The 19,753-nt window shown below is 38.1% G+C and overlaps 1 protein-coding gene across 6 annotated transcripts in view; it reads left to right on the forward strand.

Moving 5' to 3' along the window:
* LOC112825264 (cell cycle control protein 50C-like) overlaps positions 1–19,753 on the forward strand; it is a 55,242-nt gene that overhangs the window by 12,472 nt on the left and 23,017 nt on the right. For 3 of the 6 annotated variants that reach the window (XM_025873361.2, XM_025873363.2, XM_025873364.2), the window contains exons 5-9: positions 1,041–1,142; positions 2,373–2,460; positions 2,865–3,005; positions 8,592–8,801; positions 11,645–12,112. In XM_025873361.2, the coding sequence (XP_025729146.1) occupies positions 1,041–1,142; positions 2,373–2,460; positions 2,865–3,005; positions 8,592–8,801; positions 11,645–11,835 (732 nt within the window). In that variant the 3' untranslated portion in view covers positions 11,836–12,112. Of the gene's footprint in view, positions 1–1,040; positions 1,143–2,372; positions 2,461–2,864; positions 3,006–8,591; positions 8,802–11,644; positions 12,113–13,470; positions 13,659–19,753 lie in introns of those variants that run through there. The other 3 variants (XM_073892626.1, XM_073892621.1, XR_012378113.1) reach the window with 3 other exon arrangements.

Consider the following 19,753-nt stretch of genomic DNA (forward strand, 5'->3'; position numbering starts at 1 on the left):
GTGTGGACTCGATCCCAGGACCCCGGGATCATGACCTGAGCCGAAGGCAGATACTTAACCACTGAGCAGCCCAGGCATCCCAAAAGTGCCATTTTTTTCATAGTAAAAAGCAAATCAATTGATCAGGAGATTGTAAAAGGATATGTTTGTATTTCTAGTACTGAATATAGCACCTAACATATGGCCTTCATCTTTTTGGATGCCGGCCTTCATTTTTTTGGAGGTAGGTAGTATATTAATTATAAATAGCCACATTGGACATTTCCATTTGCATCATATGTGCTGTTAGTAAAATCCGTATCAAGTCTGTCTGGAGAATGTTGGTATGTCATCATAAAGGTAAGCATGATGGTAGCCTATGACTAGGCAGCCTCATAGGATAGCATATATGAAAAGGACCATCTCTCATGGCAACAAGCAACTTATTGCCAAGGTGAAAATCATCTTTCTTTCAGATCTATGAATTCTATTCCCTCTTTTTTTGTCCATAACAAACGGTTCACCATTTCTTGAGCAAGCGCTGTGTGCCAGGGTCTGTGCTGGATGCTAGGGATAAAAAGACCAAGACCCCTGGAGCCAGACCACGAGCAGCTAATCTCATGCCTTTCACATGCACCCAGATGGCTCCAACTTCAAATATGTCCAAAGATTTGGTTTGAAATCATTGACTTTGATGCCTACCACAACCCCGAGGCAAAGCATTTTTCCTGGTATTGCTAGGAAATAACAGTATTTGTAGCATCAATTTTATATATTGAGAATACAAAACCTGGTTTTAAAATTTTTTCATGGCAGGAACATAGTAGCCCTTACAAAAACATTGAAAATAATTTATTTGGTGATTTTAATAATTCTGTGTAGACAAGGATTTTCCAACACTGATTTTTTAAAATGATTTCTTGGGTTTCTGCTTGATTTAAAGAAACTTTCAGTTCCTATCAATTCTTTCTGTGGTACTTTTTATTACAAAAATCCTGTCCATGTTTATTAATATTCCAGTTAATTCTTCTTACTCTCTTCTTGCTTTTCTCATTTGGCAGGGTAATGTTTATATGTACTACAAATTGTATGGCTTCTATCAGAATCTCTATCATTATATTCTATCCAGAAGTAATAGCCAACTGGTGGGTACAGACTTAAAGGTAAGGCTTTATTTAATTTGGTATAATACTCTTTTTTTTTTTTTTTAAACGAGGTGGATCTTTACGTCTAAAAGAGGTTATGGGAAAATAAACTAAAAACCTAAGGTTTTGGGGCACCTGGGTGGCTCAGTCAGTTAAGCGTCTGCCTTCGGGTCAGGTCATGATCCCAGGGTCCTGGGATCAAGCCCCACATCAGGCTCCCTGCTCGGCGGGAAGCCTGCTTCTCCCACTCCCGCTCCCCCTGCTTGTGTTCCCTCTCTCGCTGTCTCTCTCTCTGTCAAATAAATAAATAAAAGTATTTGAAAAAATAAATAAATAAAATTGCTTAAAAAAAAAACCTAAGGTTTTATAAGGCAGGAATGCTCATTTCATTCTTGCATAAATTGAAGGGGCTGGGTATTCAGTATATCTGCTATTGAGAGGAGTGGTTCCCCTCTTCAGAACAGTAATATGAATCTTGTCCAGTTAAATGGTTATCCTTTCATGCATCAACCATTTTGATAGTAACCTTGAGTGGGTGGTCTCAGGCCAGTTCCCTGTATATCTACCATTGCCCTTCCTATAATTCGGGCCTTCACTCCAGCCACGTTTAAGGAAATTGAGCTCTACTTGATTGATTAAAAGCCTTTGGTTTAATTAAATACCCTTTCACTCCTAGGATTATAAAATTTTACTCTTGATAAATGATACTCAGCATGCTAGCAAAAAAACTAGAAGGAAACTTTTTCCATACTGAGATTATTATATGAAAGTGATAATCAAGTGATTTTTTTTAGCAACCACTCTTTTAAAAATATATTCTGGTGGTTAGGTGGATGGATTCCCTGTGATAAGTCATCTAGGGTATAGACTCACTACCATTTGTATCATTTTCAGAATATGAATTACACTTCAATAAAAAAAAAGTTTTAATAGTATATTCCAGTATAGGCTTAGTGTGATATTTAGCAGAGCCCACAAAGTAAGTTCCTTCCTGCAGACATATTTGGTATGAATATGTATTGTTAATAAGGAAAAAAACTACACACACACACACACACACATCTCCAAAACACAAAAATTTCCTAGTCTAAGTGAGCCAGAAGTCTGGGAAAAACAGGTAGCAGTCTATAATCTTGTTATATGTCAATAAATTAGTGTGGGTTGATTTGCATTGCCAGTGTTCTCACTTTTAACATTCTAAGAGAGTTTACCAAAGTATTTCTTTTTACTGTATCATCTTGCTTCCAGGATGTTGGAAACTGTGCTCCATTTAGCAAGTCCCACGATGGGACTCCCATCGCTCCTTGTGGTGCTATTGCCAACAGCATATTCAACGGTAGGTGACTTTTCCTGTCTCCATGGTGTGCCTTTTCATAAGCGTGTAATAACCTAAATGTCCAGAAGATCACCTCTGCAATTGAGTAGCAGTTCAAAAAAAAAAAAAAAAGTGTATACATTATCCACTGACTTATGGTATTTCATTTGCAAATAACTTCTCCCTTACCAGAGATTTGAAGTAGTTAGGGAACATGAGCTAAATGGAGCTTGAGAGTATTTTCCAGTAATTGGGGCCTTGGCAAGAAAAAGAATAGTTTTCTAATTCCAACATCTATTGCATGTAGGCATGTTGAGAGTCTGCTAAAACCCTGGTTTATTTTTCAGCTGTGTCTGGTTTTGTACTTTGAAATGGGGCAAAAATGCTTGCTTGCATCTCTAGCAGAATTTTTAATTTCCTTACAGATACCATTATTCTTTCATACAACCTTAATTCATCTATACCTATCAAAGTCCCAATGCTAAGAAGTGGAATTACATGGTGGACAGATAAGTATGTCAAGTTTCAGAATCCAAGTTCCATTAATCTTTCTAGCGCATTTGCAGGTAAGACCCATGTATTAGCTAAATATTCTTATCTCTTTACAGAAACGTTTTTATGTTTGAGGAAATGTTTATAATACCTCCTTCTTTACTTTTTTGCTGACCTCCCTTTTGCTCTGACTTTCCCTACCTGTGGACACCTCCATCACATACCTAACATAAACATAAAATGATTGATGCCCTGGTTCCTTTCAGTTTACATTAGGAAAAAGATAGTGTTTTAAGAAAGTTGTTGCTTCATTTATAATTAGGGTGACCATGTAATTTATTGTCCAAGGTGGTGCACTTTTCAGAGTGTAAGGGGGCACTAGAATAACTAAAGTTAAATATTTATTTGAAATTTGTATTCATTGATCAATAAATTGATGTTACCATACTGGTGGACCTATAAAATAATTCCATTACAAATTATTTTAAAAGGCAACTCTTTCAAAAGTTAAAATAACATATCTGTGTATATTAAGCCAACTAAAAAAACTACCTTATTATTTAAACATTAAAAGATAACATAAGCAGAATAATTATTCTGGATATATAGTCACAAAATTTAATCAGTTTCTTGGCCATATCTGTCTTCATTGCATGCCCCTATATTTTTCTAATGAATTTGTTCTTTTTATTATTTTTAAAAATATTTTATTAAAATATTTTTTTCACAAAATTATTTGCAGTCTTTTTTGAAGTTGAACTTTATGGTTAATCAGTTTGACACTGTTGGCACCTTTAATTGATTCTTCTCTTTTAACCTAATATTATTTTTTAATTGAGAAGATATCTGTAGATGATGAGGTACCTATTATGCTCATAGCCAATTTTACTAAATGGAGGATATTTTCATTTTCAATCTTTTTGTATTAAAATATGCTAGTATTATAACCTAAATATTTTCATAGGCACTGTCTTTTTATTTCACATTTTTTTCTATCTCTGATCCTTCTAAGTGTATTCCTATATTTAGATGCTACAAAATCTTAAACCTTCTTGATATCATTTAATTCTGGGAGAGAAAAAAATTTTTTTTAAGATTTTATTTGTTTATTTGAGAGAGAGAATGAGCAGGGGTGAGGGGCAGAAGGAGAGGAAGAAACAGACTCCCCAGTGAGTAGAGAGCCCGATGGACTCGATCCCAGCACCCTGAGATCATGACCTGAGCCAAAGACAGACACTTAACAGACTGAGCCACCCAGGCACCCCAGAAAAAATTTTATCCTGTTAAAAATAGGAGCTCCATCAAAAAAGTTTTTATCTGAATTGAAATATTCTAAAGTACAATTGTAGAATTTAAAAATTAAATTTGTCCACATTTTGAACTCCCATTATATAATATGTTCAATTATTCCCTTGTTTTCCTCGGGGTAAATTTTAATATCTTCTTGTTTGCAAGATTGGCTTTCAATAATTACAATTCACTAAATCAAAAACTAAAGTTTTTTGGCATTCCATATTTTGGATACTTTGTTTAAAATTTTAAAACTAGGGGTGCCTGGGTGGCTCAGTCGTTAAGCGTCTGCCTTTGGCTCAGGTCATGATCCCAGGGTCCTGGGATCGAGCCCTGCATCGGGCTCCCTGCTCAGCAGGAAGCCTGCTTCTCCCTCTCCCACTTGCCCTGCTTGTGTTCCCTCTCTTGCTGTGTCTCTCTCTGTCAAATAAATTAATTAATTAATTAATTAATTAATTAAAATTTTAAAACTATTTTGACTAAAATTTAACCAAAAGTTAGAGGCTCATTTACCAAAAAAGTTTGGGATCATTGTAGGATGCATCATTTGATATACAAAATAGTTCTTCAAAAGCTCAAACATTTCTAAAATTCTGGTGGATGATGCATAGCAAAGACAGACCACATATACTACCATCCTAAAGTATTTCTTTTATTAATCATCCATATTATTGTAAAAATTTTACAGTTCAGTTTCTTTAACTATAAATATACAAAAATATTTAAATTTGCACAACTACAGCTCTTCTTTTGATTAGTAAAATATTGTAGCTTGTTTGGATATATTTATAAATTATGTATGTACCACAACCAATTTTAAGTACATTGATCTGTAAATTTCTCAATTTATTAAGAACATTATCTTTGGGGCACCTGGGTGGCTCAGTCATTAAGCATCTGCCTTCGGCTCAGGTCAAGATCCCAGGGTTCTGGGATTGAGCCCCACAGTGGGCTCCCTGCTCTGCAGGAAGCCTGCTTCTCCCTCTCCGGTGCCCCCTGCTTGTGTTCCCTCTCTCACTGTGTCTCTCTCTGTCAAATAAATAAATAAAATCTTAAAAAAAAAAAGAACATTATCTTTATTCTGATGTTGTGCTCCACCAAATTTGTATTTATGCTATCACTATAAAACCAAAAACTTACACTTGATTTTTTATTTTTTAGCTGAATTTATAGTAATATTTATTATAATGTTAAAGTTTTTATCTTTCAAGATTGACTATCAAAAAGCTTTGCTTTGATTCCATGAAAAGTCAAACCAAAAAATTCAAACCATTATTATAATTAACTGATTTTCTGTTTTGAAGCATTTGAAGACACTGATGTGAAACTGGCCTCATTTAACTGTATACAAAGTTCTTTTTGTACGAATGGAAGCAACACAAAGCTTTCCTTTGTTTACCAAAAAAAAAAAGTCTAATAAAAAATTGAAACTAGAAGGAAGCTCACTTGATCTAAATGAAAAGTCATGCTCACATAATGACATATAAATGCACCTTCTGTATCTACCTGAGGTAAAGCATTGTCTTTGGATATACTCTTAAAAATAACCACAAACTTCTGAAGTAGATTCTGATGTTCTTCAGCAGATTTATGTCTTTTAATTTTCAGTTGGTCATTGACATCACAATGGTTCCCTTATGCGGTAAATGTCAACCAACACTGCAAATTTCACATTCATCAACTTTCTCAAGAAACTGTACTTAATTTTACATTAAACATACATGTTCAATTTTTTAGCTCTTTACAGCTAAAAGGACCTACTAGCAAATAAAAACTGATACCAAACAATAAAATAGTTACATATTTGTACCATATAATAAATAATAAAACCACAGAGTTCAAACCTACACTCAGCAAAACTGTTCAGCATCTATTTCCCACACTATGTTAAGTATGTATAACATAACCTGTTATTTCCCACGTTTCCCACTGATCCCACTGACTAGTGGGCTGACAGCTTCATGCATCTCACAGGCCAAAACAGAGGCTATAACTGGTGGAGTGTCAAACAGCTGGTAGGGGTCACAGGAATATGTTGTGTTTTTATTGAAAGGATCTCTGGTTATCCTTCATTAATCACATGTTAAAGTAAGCATTCCATTCACTGCACATGGGTATTTCACACACTACTAGCTAAGACCATGGCTGGAAGGTGGAAGGATGAAATTATATGTACATTATTTGTTTGGGATAAATGCTAAGTCAGATGGGATAACAGACAACAGACATAAGCTGGGACTATCTTAGACAAACTGGCATGTATGGTCACTGTACCTATGATTGAATCCCTAGTTTTTCAAACAAAGTTGGCAACATTCTATTGTTTTCTCTTGCCACATAACCTCAGGCCTATAACACAAAGGGTCCTTGGTGTTCTCTCATCTCATGCTACACTCTGTTTTTACCTTTACTGTAAGAGTTAGCACATTATCCTGTAATTATCTGTTTGAATACTTGTCATCCCCACTTCAGTCTGTGAATTACTTGAGGAAATTAGTAGGTTTTGTATCCCTGGTGCTTGATACATAGTGAGCAATCAAGAAATGCTTATTGTTGAATGAATGGATAAATACAAATGACCCAACTTGGAATAGGAAGAAAGTTGGTGCCTCTTAGATCACACGTCTCATACTCTCCGGAAATGGGATAAAGTGGGATCAGGGCTTGGTAGGGAAAGGCATGCTTAAACTTACATTTTTAACAAGCTCCCTAGGTGTTTAGGATGTCAGTGTCCTATAGGACCTGTTGTCTTGGGGCATGAGCTCATGAGAGTGTGAGGTCCACAGTGGAGGTACCAAAGGCAATTTCAATTTTCATCAAAATTCTTCTAGCAACAGTGATTGAAATTTTGGGAGGGGCCAAAATAGGTGAGCTCCACAATATTTGCAGAGGAAGTTTCTTCAGCAGAGGATTTTTTCCCAGAGGAAGTTTAAGTGTACAAACATACTTCAACGGATTAATCCAACCAAACTTAGCACTTGCTTTTACAAGTACCATGCTTAGAAAATAGGACGGGTTTCTTTTAAAAGAAAATAGTTTAGTCAATTGAGCTGAGAAATAGTGGTTTCCTCTTTTGCATTTGGATTCTACAAATAGTAGAAACAATTGTCTAGAACAAAAAAGTTCATTAAACAATTTTCTCTTACTGACGCGTTCTTTAAAATTCAATATGGATTTTATTATCTTCTGTCAGCTTTCATTGGAATCACTCATTTCTTTAGCAAGCATTTATTGAATGCCTACCATGTGTCAGGCACTAGACTAAATGCCAGTGGAAAAAAGACACTGTACTGAAGAGTATGCTGTATAGTGGGAGAGACAGACAAGCACACCGAGCTAAAGTGGGAAGTATGAGAACGAGAGTAAACTCAACAGACTCCTTCCCTGGCACTGGCCTTCCATCCTGTGCTTCCAACATCCCTACAACACCCAAACCTGTGAGGCCTCCTATCTTTAAAACAGGCTTATGGGTATTAAAGAGGGCACGTTCTGCATGGAGCACTGGGTGTTATATGCCAACAATGAATCATGGAACACTACATCAAAAACTAATGATGTAATGTATGGTGATTAACATAACATAATAAAAAAATAAATAAAAATAAATAAAACAGGCTTATAACACTTTTGCTGTCTGCCTCTTCCCCTTTATCAGTTCCTCCTCCTTACTTCCAACTTTGAGCTCTTAAGCACATTGCTGCAGAGAATATTTAACATAGTCTTCATGCACACACATGATTATTTCCTTAGAATAAATTTCTAGAAGTAGAATTTCTAGGCCAAAATATATGCAAAATATATTAAAGCTTTTGATGCATTTTCCTAGATTGCCAGTGATATTATTAATCCACACATCTATCTGCTCTGCACAAGAGTTCCTAGTTCCACTGCATCATCAATTGTTGTCACCTTTTTTCTTTACCTATTACCCAAGTTTTAGATGAAATGATCATATCTTGTTTTAATTTCCTGTCTTTAAAATTATTAGTGAAGCTAAAGAAAATGAAGACAGTCCCTATGATGCTATCCCTGAATACAACCACTATTACCCTTTTGTGCTATTTTTTCAGTGCTTTATATGCATTTAATATAGTTGAAAACATAATACACATATAATTTGATATTCTGTTCTTTTTTAACCCTATGACAAATCATCATTATTTCCCCCACATTTCCTTAGAGTTTTTATAATCCATTATTTTTAATGGTTGCATACTTAGGTAGCTTGTACACACACACTTTTTTTAAAGTCTTAATTTTTATTTCTCTTTTCTCAAGAATGCCGAAGTTATTTCATTCTCTCTAGTCTAAGGAAAACTGAAGGGTGTAGATGATTTCTCTCAACCATGTCAATGATTTTCTTCCCACAGGGACCACAAAGCCCCCATCCTGGGCTAAGCCTGTCTATGAACTGGATGAAGAGGATCCAGGAAACAATGGCTTCCTCAATGATGACTTCATTGTGTGGATGCGGACAGCCGCCTTTCCCACTTTCAAAAAACTGTACCGTCGACTCAATCGAATACAGTACTTTACTGAAGGCTTGCCTGCTGGTAACTATAGTTTCAACATTACCTATAGTATCCTTTTATACTGCTCTTCTTCCTGAGGATGAAGGAAAATCAGCGTCCATCTGGGTACTAGTTGTTGAATTATTTCATTTTGTACTTTTCTATTCTATAATTTAATCTGTATATATAAAGAAGAAATACATAGTTCTCTTATAGGTAATATTGTCACTTATCACCAGAGAGCAGTTTGTCTCCAATTTATGTAATCAAATGTGTACTTTATGTATTTACTTATTTTTTAGGAATAAGAGTTAATAGCAATATCAGGTAAGTAGGGATAGTTACATAAGGAAGGACTATTTCTATCCCCCAAGAAAGATTAAATACCAGTGGGCCTAGAGATGTGTACCAGAGACGGGGTGGGATGAGGTGGAGGACCAGGGATATAAGAGAGAGCCATTCAATAAGTAGTAAATTTAGAATATGTGCTAAAAATAATGAAAACTGAGAGACACTGTAGAATCTTTCATTCTAAACAAAAGTATAGACCAAAGGAGCCCTGGACTCAAAATGCAGGTGCAGTCCATCCAACCCGTGTGAGGTGCACTATAAGCTCTGCTCTGAAGACGCTGTGTTCTTCCCTCTCTTTGATACCGAGCCAGCTAGTAGGAGTCAGTGCCTTGGTTGTGGACATAAGGTCCAAGGTAGGAGACACATGCTTTAATGTGGGATTCTGAATTTTTTCACTTAATTCAAAAATACAAACGTAACTCTTGACTTAAAAACAAAAAGATTTAACTTCAAAATGACTCCAAACACTATCTTTAAAAAATTACATATTTATACACAATCTCAGGGCTACTGACTAGGAGTTGTTCGTGGGACCCCTCCAGCAGGCCAGAAGATCTTACCACAAAACTGTCTACCTCCATAGTTTCTTCTTTACCTCTCAGGGAGCTTGAATGAGAAATATTTTAGAATAAGTGAATGACTGTGTGTGCTGCAGTTCCCTGCTCCATCTTTTCTTTTCTTTCCTAGAGTGTGGACATCTCCATTCTGACAGGGGGATATTCATCAGTCAGAAATGCCCCCACTGATGAGACACCATCTCTACTTCTCACCTTGTTGCCTCCTTTTTGTTCACTGATCAGTACAGTTTGCCTTCAGTTCGTTCATTTTCATTTCTCCCTAAACACAAATGAAAGCCACAAACTTTATTCTCTTATGCAGCATTATACATACAGATCAAAGAGTAAACCATAGAATATTACCTTTTTAATAGGATTTCAGCAAGCCCCCCAAAAATTTGAGATTGAAAGTTGCTTGACAATGGTCTCCCAAATTAGACTTTCTGATCCCAACTTTGTCTATGACTCCCTTATCAGTAAAGCAGTTAGAGTTGCAATCACAAAATAGGAAGAAAAAAAACCTATCATGTACTGCTGTCCTCACAATGCGTGGCAGGGAGTTTTGAGTTGAGGGAAGCATAAGGGAGTCCATGTTCCAAACAAGAGAGACACTCTGTTTCTCCACTGGAGTCAAGCTCTCCTTGGGTGGCTTCACTCACAGTCATATTTTAATGTTGATGACTCTCAAGTCTAAATCTTGCAGGCAGGGCGCCTGGGTGGCTCAGTTAGTTGAGTGACTGCCTTCGGCTCAGGTCATGATCCTGGAGTCCCGGGATCGAGTCCCGCATCGGGCTCCCTGCTCGGCGGGGAGTCTGCTTCTCCCTCTGACCCTCTTCCCTCTCGTGCTCTCTATCTCTCATTCTCTCCCTCTCAAATAAATAAATAAAATCTTAAAATAAATAAATAAATAAATAAATCTTGCAGGCAGAACCTAGATCCTGAGCTTCAGTCCTCTACTTGCACTACCAGAGCTGAGCCCTGTGTGAGTAGTATCCAGCCTGCCTCAGGCCTGGCTGCCATGCCAGGAGAAGGACTAAATCTGAGCTGCAGCAAACACCTACCACGCCTAAGGGGGAAAATATGTTCTGTGTATGAGGAAAATGCCTTCTCAATGGAACTGAGGGAAGTGAAAACAGGCCGCGGGTCAAGGTGGCACACAGGGACCTGGTGACAGTGAGGAATTTTGATGGAAAAGAAAGAGAGACAGAACTTGTTTCCTAACCAGTTTGCTTGTGCCTTTAAATCGCATGTTGCCAAGTGATTAGAGGCCTTTTAAGAGCTTTGCTGGGAAATGCCGCTGTCCTGAGCCGTTGCTATGAGAAGCCTTTATTTGTTTATTAGTTTGGTTTACAAAAGGCACCAGATGTTTAAAAACCTCAGGCCACATGCATAATCAAAATGACATCATTGAAATGCTAACGATAGCAAACCCACTTCAAATATATTCTCCCCAGCAGTGAGGGTTGTTTGCCTTTTCAAAACCCAGATGAATGCACCACCTTTAGCTTTCCCACCAAAAAATGTTTTGCCATCTATCTCGTTATTTTTTCTTCTTCACTAGTCTTGAAGAATTTTCTCTAAGGTAGAAATTGAAAGCTTAGTCTATGAAGGACTTTAGCCTACCCTGGGCCTCCTGATTCACAAACAGAAATTTAGGTTTGCTGTAAAGCACATCTGTATTCTTTTCATTTCCTGGGGTCTACCAAAGGAAATTAAATATATTTGTCCATTTTTTTAGTTGTCTGTAAGTCAGTCTGATCTATTTGTGTCAGTATCTCTTTTATAGATTACAACTATGTAGAGGGAAGGCTTATTTTTACTTAATTTCATTCCAGCAAGATACAACACTGGTAAAGATTAGACAATATGAAGTTGAACATTCGACCATTTTTTTAAACCTACAAACACAAACAATGTTATATGGTTCAACCTAATATATTTAAGATATACAGTGTAGAGCTGAGAAGTGTTGAGACAGATCCTTAACAGGTCTTCTTGTCTTAGATTTTCCAGTAACCAGGTTCAGAGGAGAAAAATCAGTTGTTCTTTCCACCTTGACATGGAGTGGAGGCAGTAGCCTTTTCTTAGGTCTCGCCTACACAGTGACAGGAGCGGTAACATGGTTGGCCTCCTTTTCCATGATGGCAGTTCACTTGTTGCTGAAAGACAGGAAAATGCTCTTCATCCAGCAGTAAAGTCAAGTTTTAAGAAGAAAAGCAGAAAACACAGAATTGGACAATGAAGTAACTAACAGAGCCTAAGATTTCTGACAAGGCTTGAAATGACTGGGATATTTCATCAAGGGGAACTGGATTGACTGACCAAGTACAATCCCAGATAGATAAATAATGAGAGATTCAGAGTGAAGATGAGGAGGAAGACAGGGAGGAAGAGGAGGAGGAGGAAAAGGCATAGTTATGTAGAGTAAAATGTCGTTGGAATGGGGAAGATAAATCATCCTTGAGTTCTAAACCAAGTCTTGGGTATTTATTTGAAGCCCTTGTGCCTGAAGGTAGGTGAATGCCTAGGAGAGAGTGCCATCATTAGACAAGAGTAAGTAAGCCTGGGGTCCCCAAGATTAGGTGAATCCTTTTAACCTCAATCAGGCTCGGACCATGAGTCTTCATTGCCTGGTCGAAATTATAGACTCCCTAACAATTGTTGAGCATCAAATTGAGCAATCAGGATGATTTTTGAGAACTGATTTAGTCAATGTTCTCTCTTTTCTATGGATTCAAAACTAAGTTTTCTTTGCTAAGAATATACCAAGCAAAGATTGTGGAGTGCCCTGAACACCCACAATACAGCAATACACCAAAAAGAAAGGCCAGAGGTTTCCCTGGAGTTATTCATGTAACCAAGAGGGAAGCACTGAAAGTTACTGACTCTCTCAAAAGTTGTATTCATCATTTAAGGGCACAAAACAATTCTCAAACTTATATTGGGATGACATATTCTGGAAAGCAAATGATGACATGTATTTATGATACCTGAATTACATGTGTTGAGGGAGCTTTTCAAGGTCCATCTTAAAATGTTAGAATTCTTGGGATGCCTGGGTGGCTCAGTCAGTTAAGTGTCTGCCTTCAGCTCAGGTCATGATCCCAGGGTCCAGGGCTAGAGTCCCCACATCGGGTTCTTTGCTCAGCGGGGAGTCTCCTTTTCCCTCTGCCCCTCGCCCTGGTCGTGCATGTGCTCCCTTCCTCTACCCGCCCCCCCGACAAATAAATAAATAAGACCTTTATTTCAAAAAATGTTTGAATTCCTGCTAAAGGTAACTTAAAGGAGACTGAACAAAGTACTTGGTAAAGCTGCCAGGGGAAGAGTCCCCACAGATTTGTGTACATAGATCTGAATACTATACTTTAAAAAACATGTTTATATTTCTTTTTTAAGATGGAAGAATCTTTACTCTGTGATGTCTCTAGGAGAATTTTCATCTGTTAAAGAAAAATACAGTACCAACACATATTTGTCTCTTTAGCAGCCAAGAAAGCATTTCTTTGTTGCAACTTTCTGCATCCACCAAATAATTGAGTACTTTTCCAAAAAGACCAAATTTCAAGTTGCAACACTGAAATCTCAGAACCCCTCCCCTATCTCACCTTCCATCTGTAACCAGTGACCTCTGGTATCCAGGTGTGGTGGGCCAAATAATGCCTTACCTCCCACCCCAAAGATAGCCACGGCCCAATCCCAGAACCCAGTGAATGTTACCTTAGATGTCAAAAGAATCTTTGCAGATGTGATTAAATTAAGGGTATTGTATGGGGGGATTATCCTGGATTACCTGGGTGGGCCCAGTGTAATTGTGTGGGTCCTTATAAGAGAAGCAGATCAGAAGAGTAGCAGGGATGTGGCAATGGAAGCAAGAGATTGGAGTGATACAAGGAAGGCATTGTCATCCAAAGAATGTAAGCAGCCTCTAGAAGCTGAAAAAAGCAAGAACATCCTCCCCTGAAGCCTCCAGAAGTCCTGCTGACATCTTGATTTGAAACTTCTGACCCCCAGAACTGTAAGAGAATACATTTATGTTGTTTTAAGCACTGAGTGTGTGGTAATTTGTTACAGCGGTCATATAAAACTAATATACTAGGGGTTGGCAATGTTCTTGTCTCCTGGGCAATTGTTTCTCAAGTTTAGATGAACTATCCAGGACAGAGGGCTAAGAGAGAACAGAGCTCACACCTGAACCAGGCCATTGACCTCAGATCTTGGACTCTCACCTTCTCAGTTACGGTGCTGACTGGAGAAAGGCGCGAACACGTTTGCTGCATCTCAGTTTTGTTTGTCAGCCTATAGAATGCTGTATTTGTCAAGGTTCTCCAGAGAAACAGAACCGTGTGTATGTGCACATGCACACACTTGACAAATGCAAAATCTGATGCAGGAGGCTGGCAGGCTGGAGGTTCAGGAAAGAGTTACAGTTCAAGCCAAACACGGTCTGCTGGAGAAACCAGGAAGAGTCAGTGTTGCAGATTGAATCCTGAAGTCTGCCCTGGAGAACTCCCTTTTGCACAGGAGAGGCTAAGCCTTTTTTTCTCTTCAGGCTTTCAACTGATTGGATGAAACTACTCACATTATAGAGGGCAGTCTGCTTTACTCAATCAAATTTTTTTAATTAAATTTTGAGGGGGTTGGTGTGCCTGGCTGGCTCGATGAGAGGAACGTGCAACTCTTGATCTTGGGGTTGTGAGTTCAAGCCCCACATTGGGTGTACAGGTTACTGAAAAATAAAAAATCTTTAAAAATTTTTTTTGGGGAAATATCATTGTTTTATATTAAACCAGATATTAGATGAATATATTCAAAAATAAATAAGCAAACAAAAAGTATTATATGTGTTCTATTTAAATTTTATTGTCCATTAGTGTCATTTAAAAAATTTTTTATTTGAGTATAGTTGACACACAGTGTTACTTACACTAGTTTCAGGTGTACAACAGAGTGATTCAACATCTCCATATGTTATACTGTGCTCATGACAAGTGTACCTACCATCTGTCACCATACAACACGATTACAATATCATTTACTGTATTCCCTAGGCTGTGCCTTTTATTTCCGTGGCTTATTCATTCCCTAACTGGAAACCTGTATCTCCCACTCCCCTTCATCCGTATTGCCCATCCACCCACCACCCTTCCCTCTGGCAACCATCAGTTTGTTCTCTATTTATATGTCTGATTCTGCTCTTTGTTTATTCATTTGTTTTGTTTTTTAGGTTCCACATATGAGTGAAATCATATGGTATTTGTCTTTCTCAGTCTGACTTATTTCACTTAGCTTAATATCCTCTAAGTCCATCCAAATTGTTGCAAATGGCAGTATCTCATTCTTTTTTTATGGCTGAGTAATATTTTTATACATATATATATATAAAACATCTTTTTTATCCATTCATCTATCATTGGGCACTTAGGTTGCATCCATATCTTGGCTATTATAAATAATGTTGCAATAAACATAGGGGTGCAGATATCTTTCAAATTAGTTTTTTTTGTTTTCTTTGGGTAAATACCCAGTAGTAGAATTACTGGATCATATGGTATTTCTGCAGCCTCACCAACATCTATTTTTTCCTGACTTGTTAATTTTAGTCATTCTGATAAGTCTGAGGTGGTATCTCATTGTGGTTTTGATTTGTATTGCTCTGATGAGTGATGCTGAGCATCTTTTCATGTGTCTGTTAGCCATCTGTGCGTCTTCTTTGGAAAAATGTCTAGTCATGTCTTTGGCCCATTTCTTAACTGGATTATTTGTTTTTTGGTTGTTGAGTTTGATAAGTTCTTTTTTTTTAACATTTTATTTATTTATTTGACAGAGAGATAGACAGCGAGAGAGGGAACACAAGCAGGGGGAGTGGGAAAGGGAGAAGTAGGCTTCCCGCCGAGCAGGGAGCCCGATGTGGGACTCGATCCCAGGACCCTGGGATCATGACCTGAGCCGGAGGCAGATGCTTAAACGACTGAGCCACCCAGGTGCCCCAAGTTTGATAACTTCTTTATAGATTTTTGGATACTAACCCTTTATCTGATATGTCATTTGCAGCCCATTTTTTAATGTGATTGTTTTTTGGTGTTGAGTTGTATGAGTTCTTTATATCTTTTAAATATTAACCCCTTAATGGGTATATCATTTGCAAATCTCTTCTCCCATTCAGTAGGTTGCCTCTTTTGTTGACAGTTCCCTTTTTGTCTTGTTGATGGTTTCCTTTGCTGTGTAAAAGCTTTTTATTTGATATAGTCCCAATAGTTTATTTTTTCTTTTGCTTTTTAGGAATCGTATCTAGAAAAATTTTGCTGCTGCCAATGTCAAAAAAATTACTGCCTGTGTTCTCTTCTAGGGCTTTTATGGCTTCAGGTCCCACATTTAGTCTTTAAACCATTTTAAGTTATGTGTGTGTGCGCGTGCGTGTGTGTCTACCTGTGTATGTATGGTGGTAGAAAGTGGTCCGGTTTCATTCCTTTGCATGTAGCTGTCCAGTTTTCCCCGCAGCATTTATTGAAGAGACTCTTTTTTCTTCATTATATATTACTGCCTCGTTTGTCACAGATTGCTTGTCTATCTACCAATTTAAATGTTAAGTCTCATCCAAAAACACCCTTCCAGAAACATCCAGAATAATGTTTGACCAAATACACCAGGGCCCAATTAACTTGACACATAAAATTAATCACCACAGAAGGCATCTGCATTCACTAAGTAATCAACTCTTTTCCCAAAAAGGTACTCCTCATTTCATTTTATATGAGAGTTGGCTCAATGGGAAAGACCTATACAAAACTTAAGTCTACCTACAAGAAACTAAACTATTCAAGAACTATGAGTCACTGGCATTTATTACAGAATGGAGATGTGAATGTACTTCCTTTTTTCTGCTTCTCCACAAGTCAACAAGCCCAAAGCAGTTAGTCTTTGCAAGAGGATCACCCTGCTATAAAATCTGGGAGCCATCCTCCTTGTCCTTGTTAGGGTAAAAGTATCATCGTTTACAATTAACTCCCTACTCACAATAGGAAGCTTGATTTTTCTGGTTTTCTTTCTCTACTATTCTTTCTCTTCTCTCCCCCATCATCATGCTCTTGTCTTCTTCCTCTACTTTTCTAATTCTTCATCCTTGTGCTTTTGTGAACTGGTAGATGAAGGCTTTGAAAAACTAGGTTCTACTCTACTCGTTCTCCAACTCCTAGAAACAGTTCTGGAGTGAGAAAAAGCACGAGATCACGAGAGACAAGAATAAAAATGAGAATAAATGAGAGCTTGTGAGTAAGTGTGTGTGTTCGTGCATGTGTGAGAGTGTGACTGTTTAGAAACTTTATTGGTGTTTTGAGGTGCTTTAATTTAGATGTATATTCTAAGTGCATAGGCAGAGACAGCAGGTATAAAATTGGGTAGGATTGAAATGATGGGTAAATAAAAATATAGAGTTGAACTTTATTTGAAATTTACCAATTAAACCCTTACCTTGTATGACAAATTCACAACGCTGAAGATACCAAAATGAGCCAGTTGGGGCTCTTGCTCTCAAGGGACTCAACTCAGATGGATTTTTGTGTCCTTTTAAACCTACTCATACTTGTCCCACACAATTGAGCATGAATCCCGCACTCACCTTTCATAGGTTTCTTTCAGTTTCCTGAATGTTAGTCTGCCTCCCTCCTCCCGGAAGCAAGAGAGATCATGCCCCCACAAGGCAGTATCCAGCTTCCAACTCCCTCTATATGATCCCAGAGCACTTAAGTCCATGCTGGGCACAGTACAGTGTGCAAGTTAATGAAAACCTCCTGACTTGGTCACAACAACATAATCTGTCGCAGCCTGTACAAAGGCCTTCCTAATGAAGGCTGGTTTTTCATCTGGCTTGTTTCATGGTAAAGGCTGTATTAACCAAATGTTAATAAAAGAAACCCAGCTTCAGACAGCTGCTGGTGGTTTTCCTTTGCAGTGTATCCAGCAGAATCCCACAGCAGCATGATCTATGGTTGTCCACATTTTTTGTCTATGAATGTTCATGAATGATAGCACTGCAGAGCAGATTTCACCTGGCTTCACTGATGGTTACAACACAGGGAAACCCATCTGCCTTCTCGGAGCCAGGGAAGTCACTCAGGTGCTCAGCTCAGAGTGCCTCTCATCAGGACTGGTTCACGAGTACATTGCTAAATCAACCTCGGTTTGGCAAATAGAGCACAGCCCTTTTAAGTCTTTATTGCTACTAACCAGGTTTCTAAAAATGTTACTTCCCTTTTACCTGTTTACAGTGACAGTATGTATGTATGTATGTATTTGACAGAGACACAGCAGAGAGGGAACACAAGCAGGGGGAGTGGGAGAGGGAGAAGCAGGCTTCCCATGGAGCCCGATGCGGGCCTCGACCTCAGGACCCTGGGATCATGACCTGAGCCGAAGGCAGACTCTTAATGCCTGAGCCACCCAGGCGCCTCTACAGTGGTGCCAGTATTTCACTGGCACTTCTCAGTTCATGCATTTTCAGATGAGCCCTGGCCCCTGTTTTATCTGCAACCCCCCACCATTCCCATGCCCCCTTAAAATAGCTATCTCGGAATATGATTAAAAGAGAAAGAGGTGAAATTGTGAGATTTAGATTGCAGTGAATCAGAGAACAGCAAGAGGAGCTCATTTAGGAAAAAACAGCGTTCTTCCAAAGGTTTGGTCTTGTACAATATCCCCATTCTAATCCTGTGGCAGTCCATGAAATGATTCAGAATCTGGATAGTAAAATATTGTTTTATAATGAATCTTCCTTTTTTGATTAGCGTGGAGCCTGTATCCTGCTTGCAGAGGCAGGATATAGTTTTCTTATTCATTTTCACCACAGTTGGAATGGAAAAACTGAAGTCATTGCTCTGATGGCAAGGAATATCTTATGGTGTTCACAGAGCCAGCATTCGGTACAGATAGGCACAGGGGTGCCTTTTGCTCCTTTTTTGATGCAAAGAGCTTTGCTCCACTGAAACAGATGATTTTTAGTGCAGACAAACATTGTAGAAATAACTTACACTCTGTTGTGTTTTTCTTTTTTTGTTCTCTAAAGATTTCTCAGTTTATATTTTTTAATTGATATATAATTGACATTTCAGTTTCTTTTTTATAATCAACATCCATGGGCTGGCCATAAAAATGTATTTCTCAATCTGAGGTCAGGAACTTTCTTGAGAGGTCAGGGAGATTCCAAAAAGTGTGTGGAAACTAGAACTGCAGAACTCCAAAGAGTAGGTTGGAGTGAAAGAGACAAGCGGTGCCTTTGTTTAGGAAAGGTGAGTAAAGTTTCTGGATTTCCACCTTTCTTTTAAAGCTGGAGAATGAGGAAGGAAACCTGAAAGGGCAGAAAGGGAGAACAAAACAAAGAAATGAGGATGGAGCTCTTTATGTGCCCAATCCATTTAGATGTGCCTTACCCGCATTACTACATTTAATCTTCATAACAGTGGGATGAGGCAGATCTGTTACCCTCCCAGAACTTATTTCCCTTACCCTTCTTCCTCCTATCAAAGCCCACTTCACGTGATAAATATAAAAATGCTAGATACATATCTTGCCTTCAAGTAGGAATAACCAAGGGACCCAGTTCTAACTATAGGACTTAAGAGAAAACTGTTGGGGGGATTTGGGAAAAGATTTTCCTCCAAAACAAAAAAAGAAGCATACATGAGAAGATATGTCACCTTACCTTCCCCCTGCTTCCTACTCTTGAATGCAGTTGTAGGAGGAAATGATGCCATCTTGCAACCAAGAGGGCCAAAAGTTTTTCATACTGAGGATAGTAGATGGAAAGAACTGGAGTCTTCATGACATTGTTGAGAACCACTGATTCAGTGACCTGGAACCACTTACCTCTAAAGAACTTTTTATGTGAGATAAGAAACCCCCTTATTATTTCACCCACTTTTAGCTGGATATTCTGTTACTTTCAGCCAAAAGCATGCTAACAGATAAAATATGACTATTTCCATTTTACTCTACTAGATGTGTTTCATCTAACAGATCAAAAAATTAATTCACTGGCCATTACAGTGGAAACAAAACATAATTGCTTTATACTCTGTTGGAAATCATTTCTTGTGCAGTCCTGCAGTTTACAGCTTAATA

This window comes from Callorhinus ursinus, unplaced genomic scaffold (genome assembly GCF_003265705.2).
Source record: "Callorhinus ursinus isolate GAN/ISIS: 27379988/994484 unplaced genomic scaffold, GSC_fseal_2.0 scaffold1, whole genome shotgun sequence".
Lineage (NCBI taxonomy): Eukaryota > Metazoa > Chordata > Mammalia > Carnivora > Otariidae > Callorhinus > Callorhinus ursinus.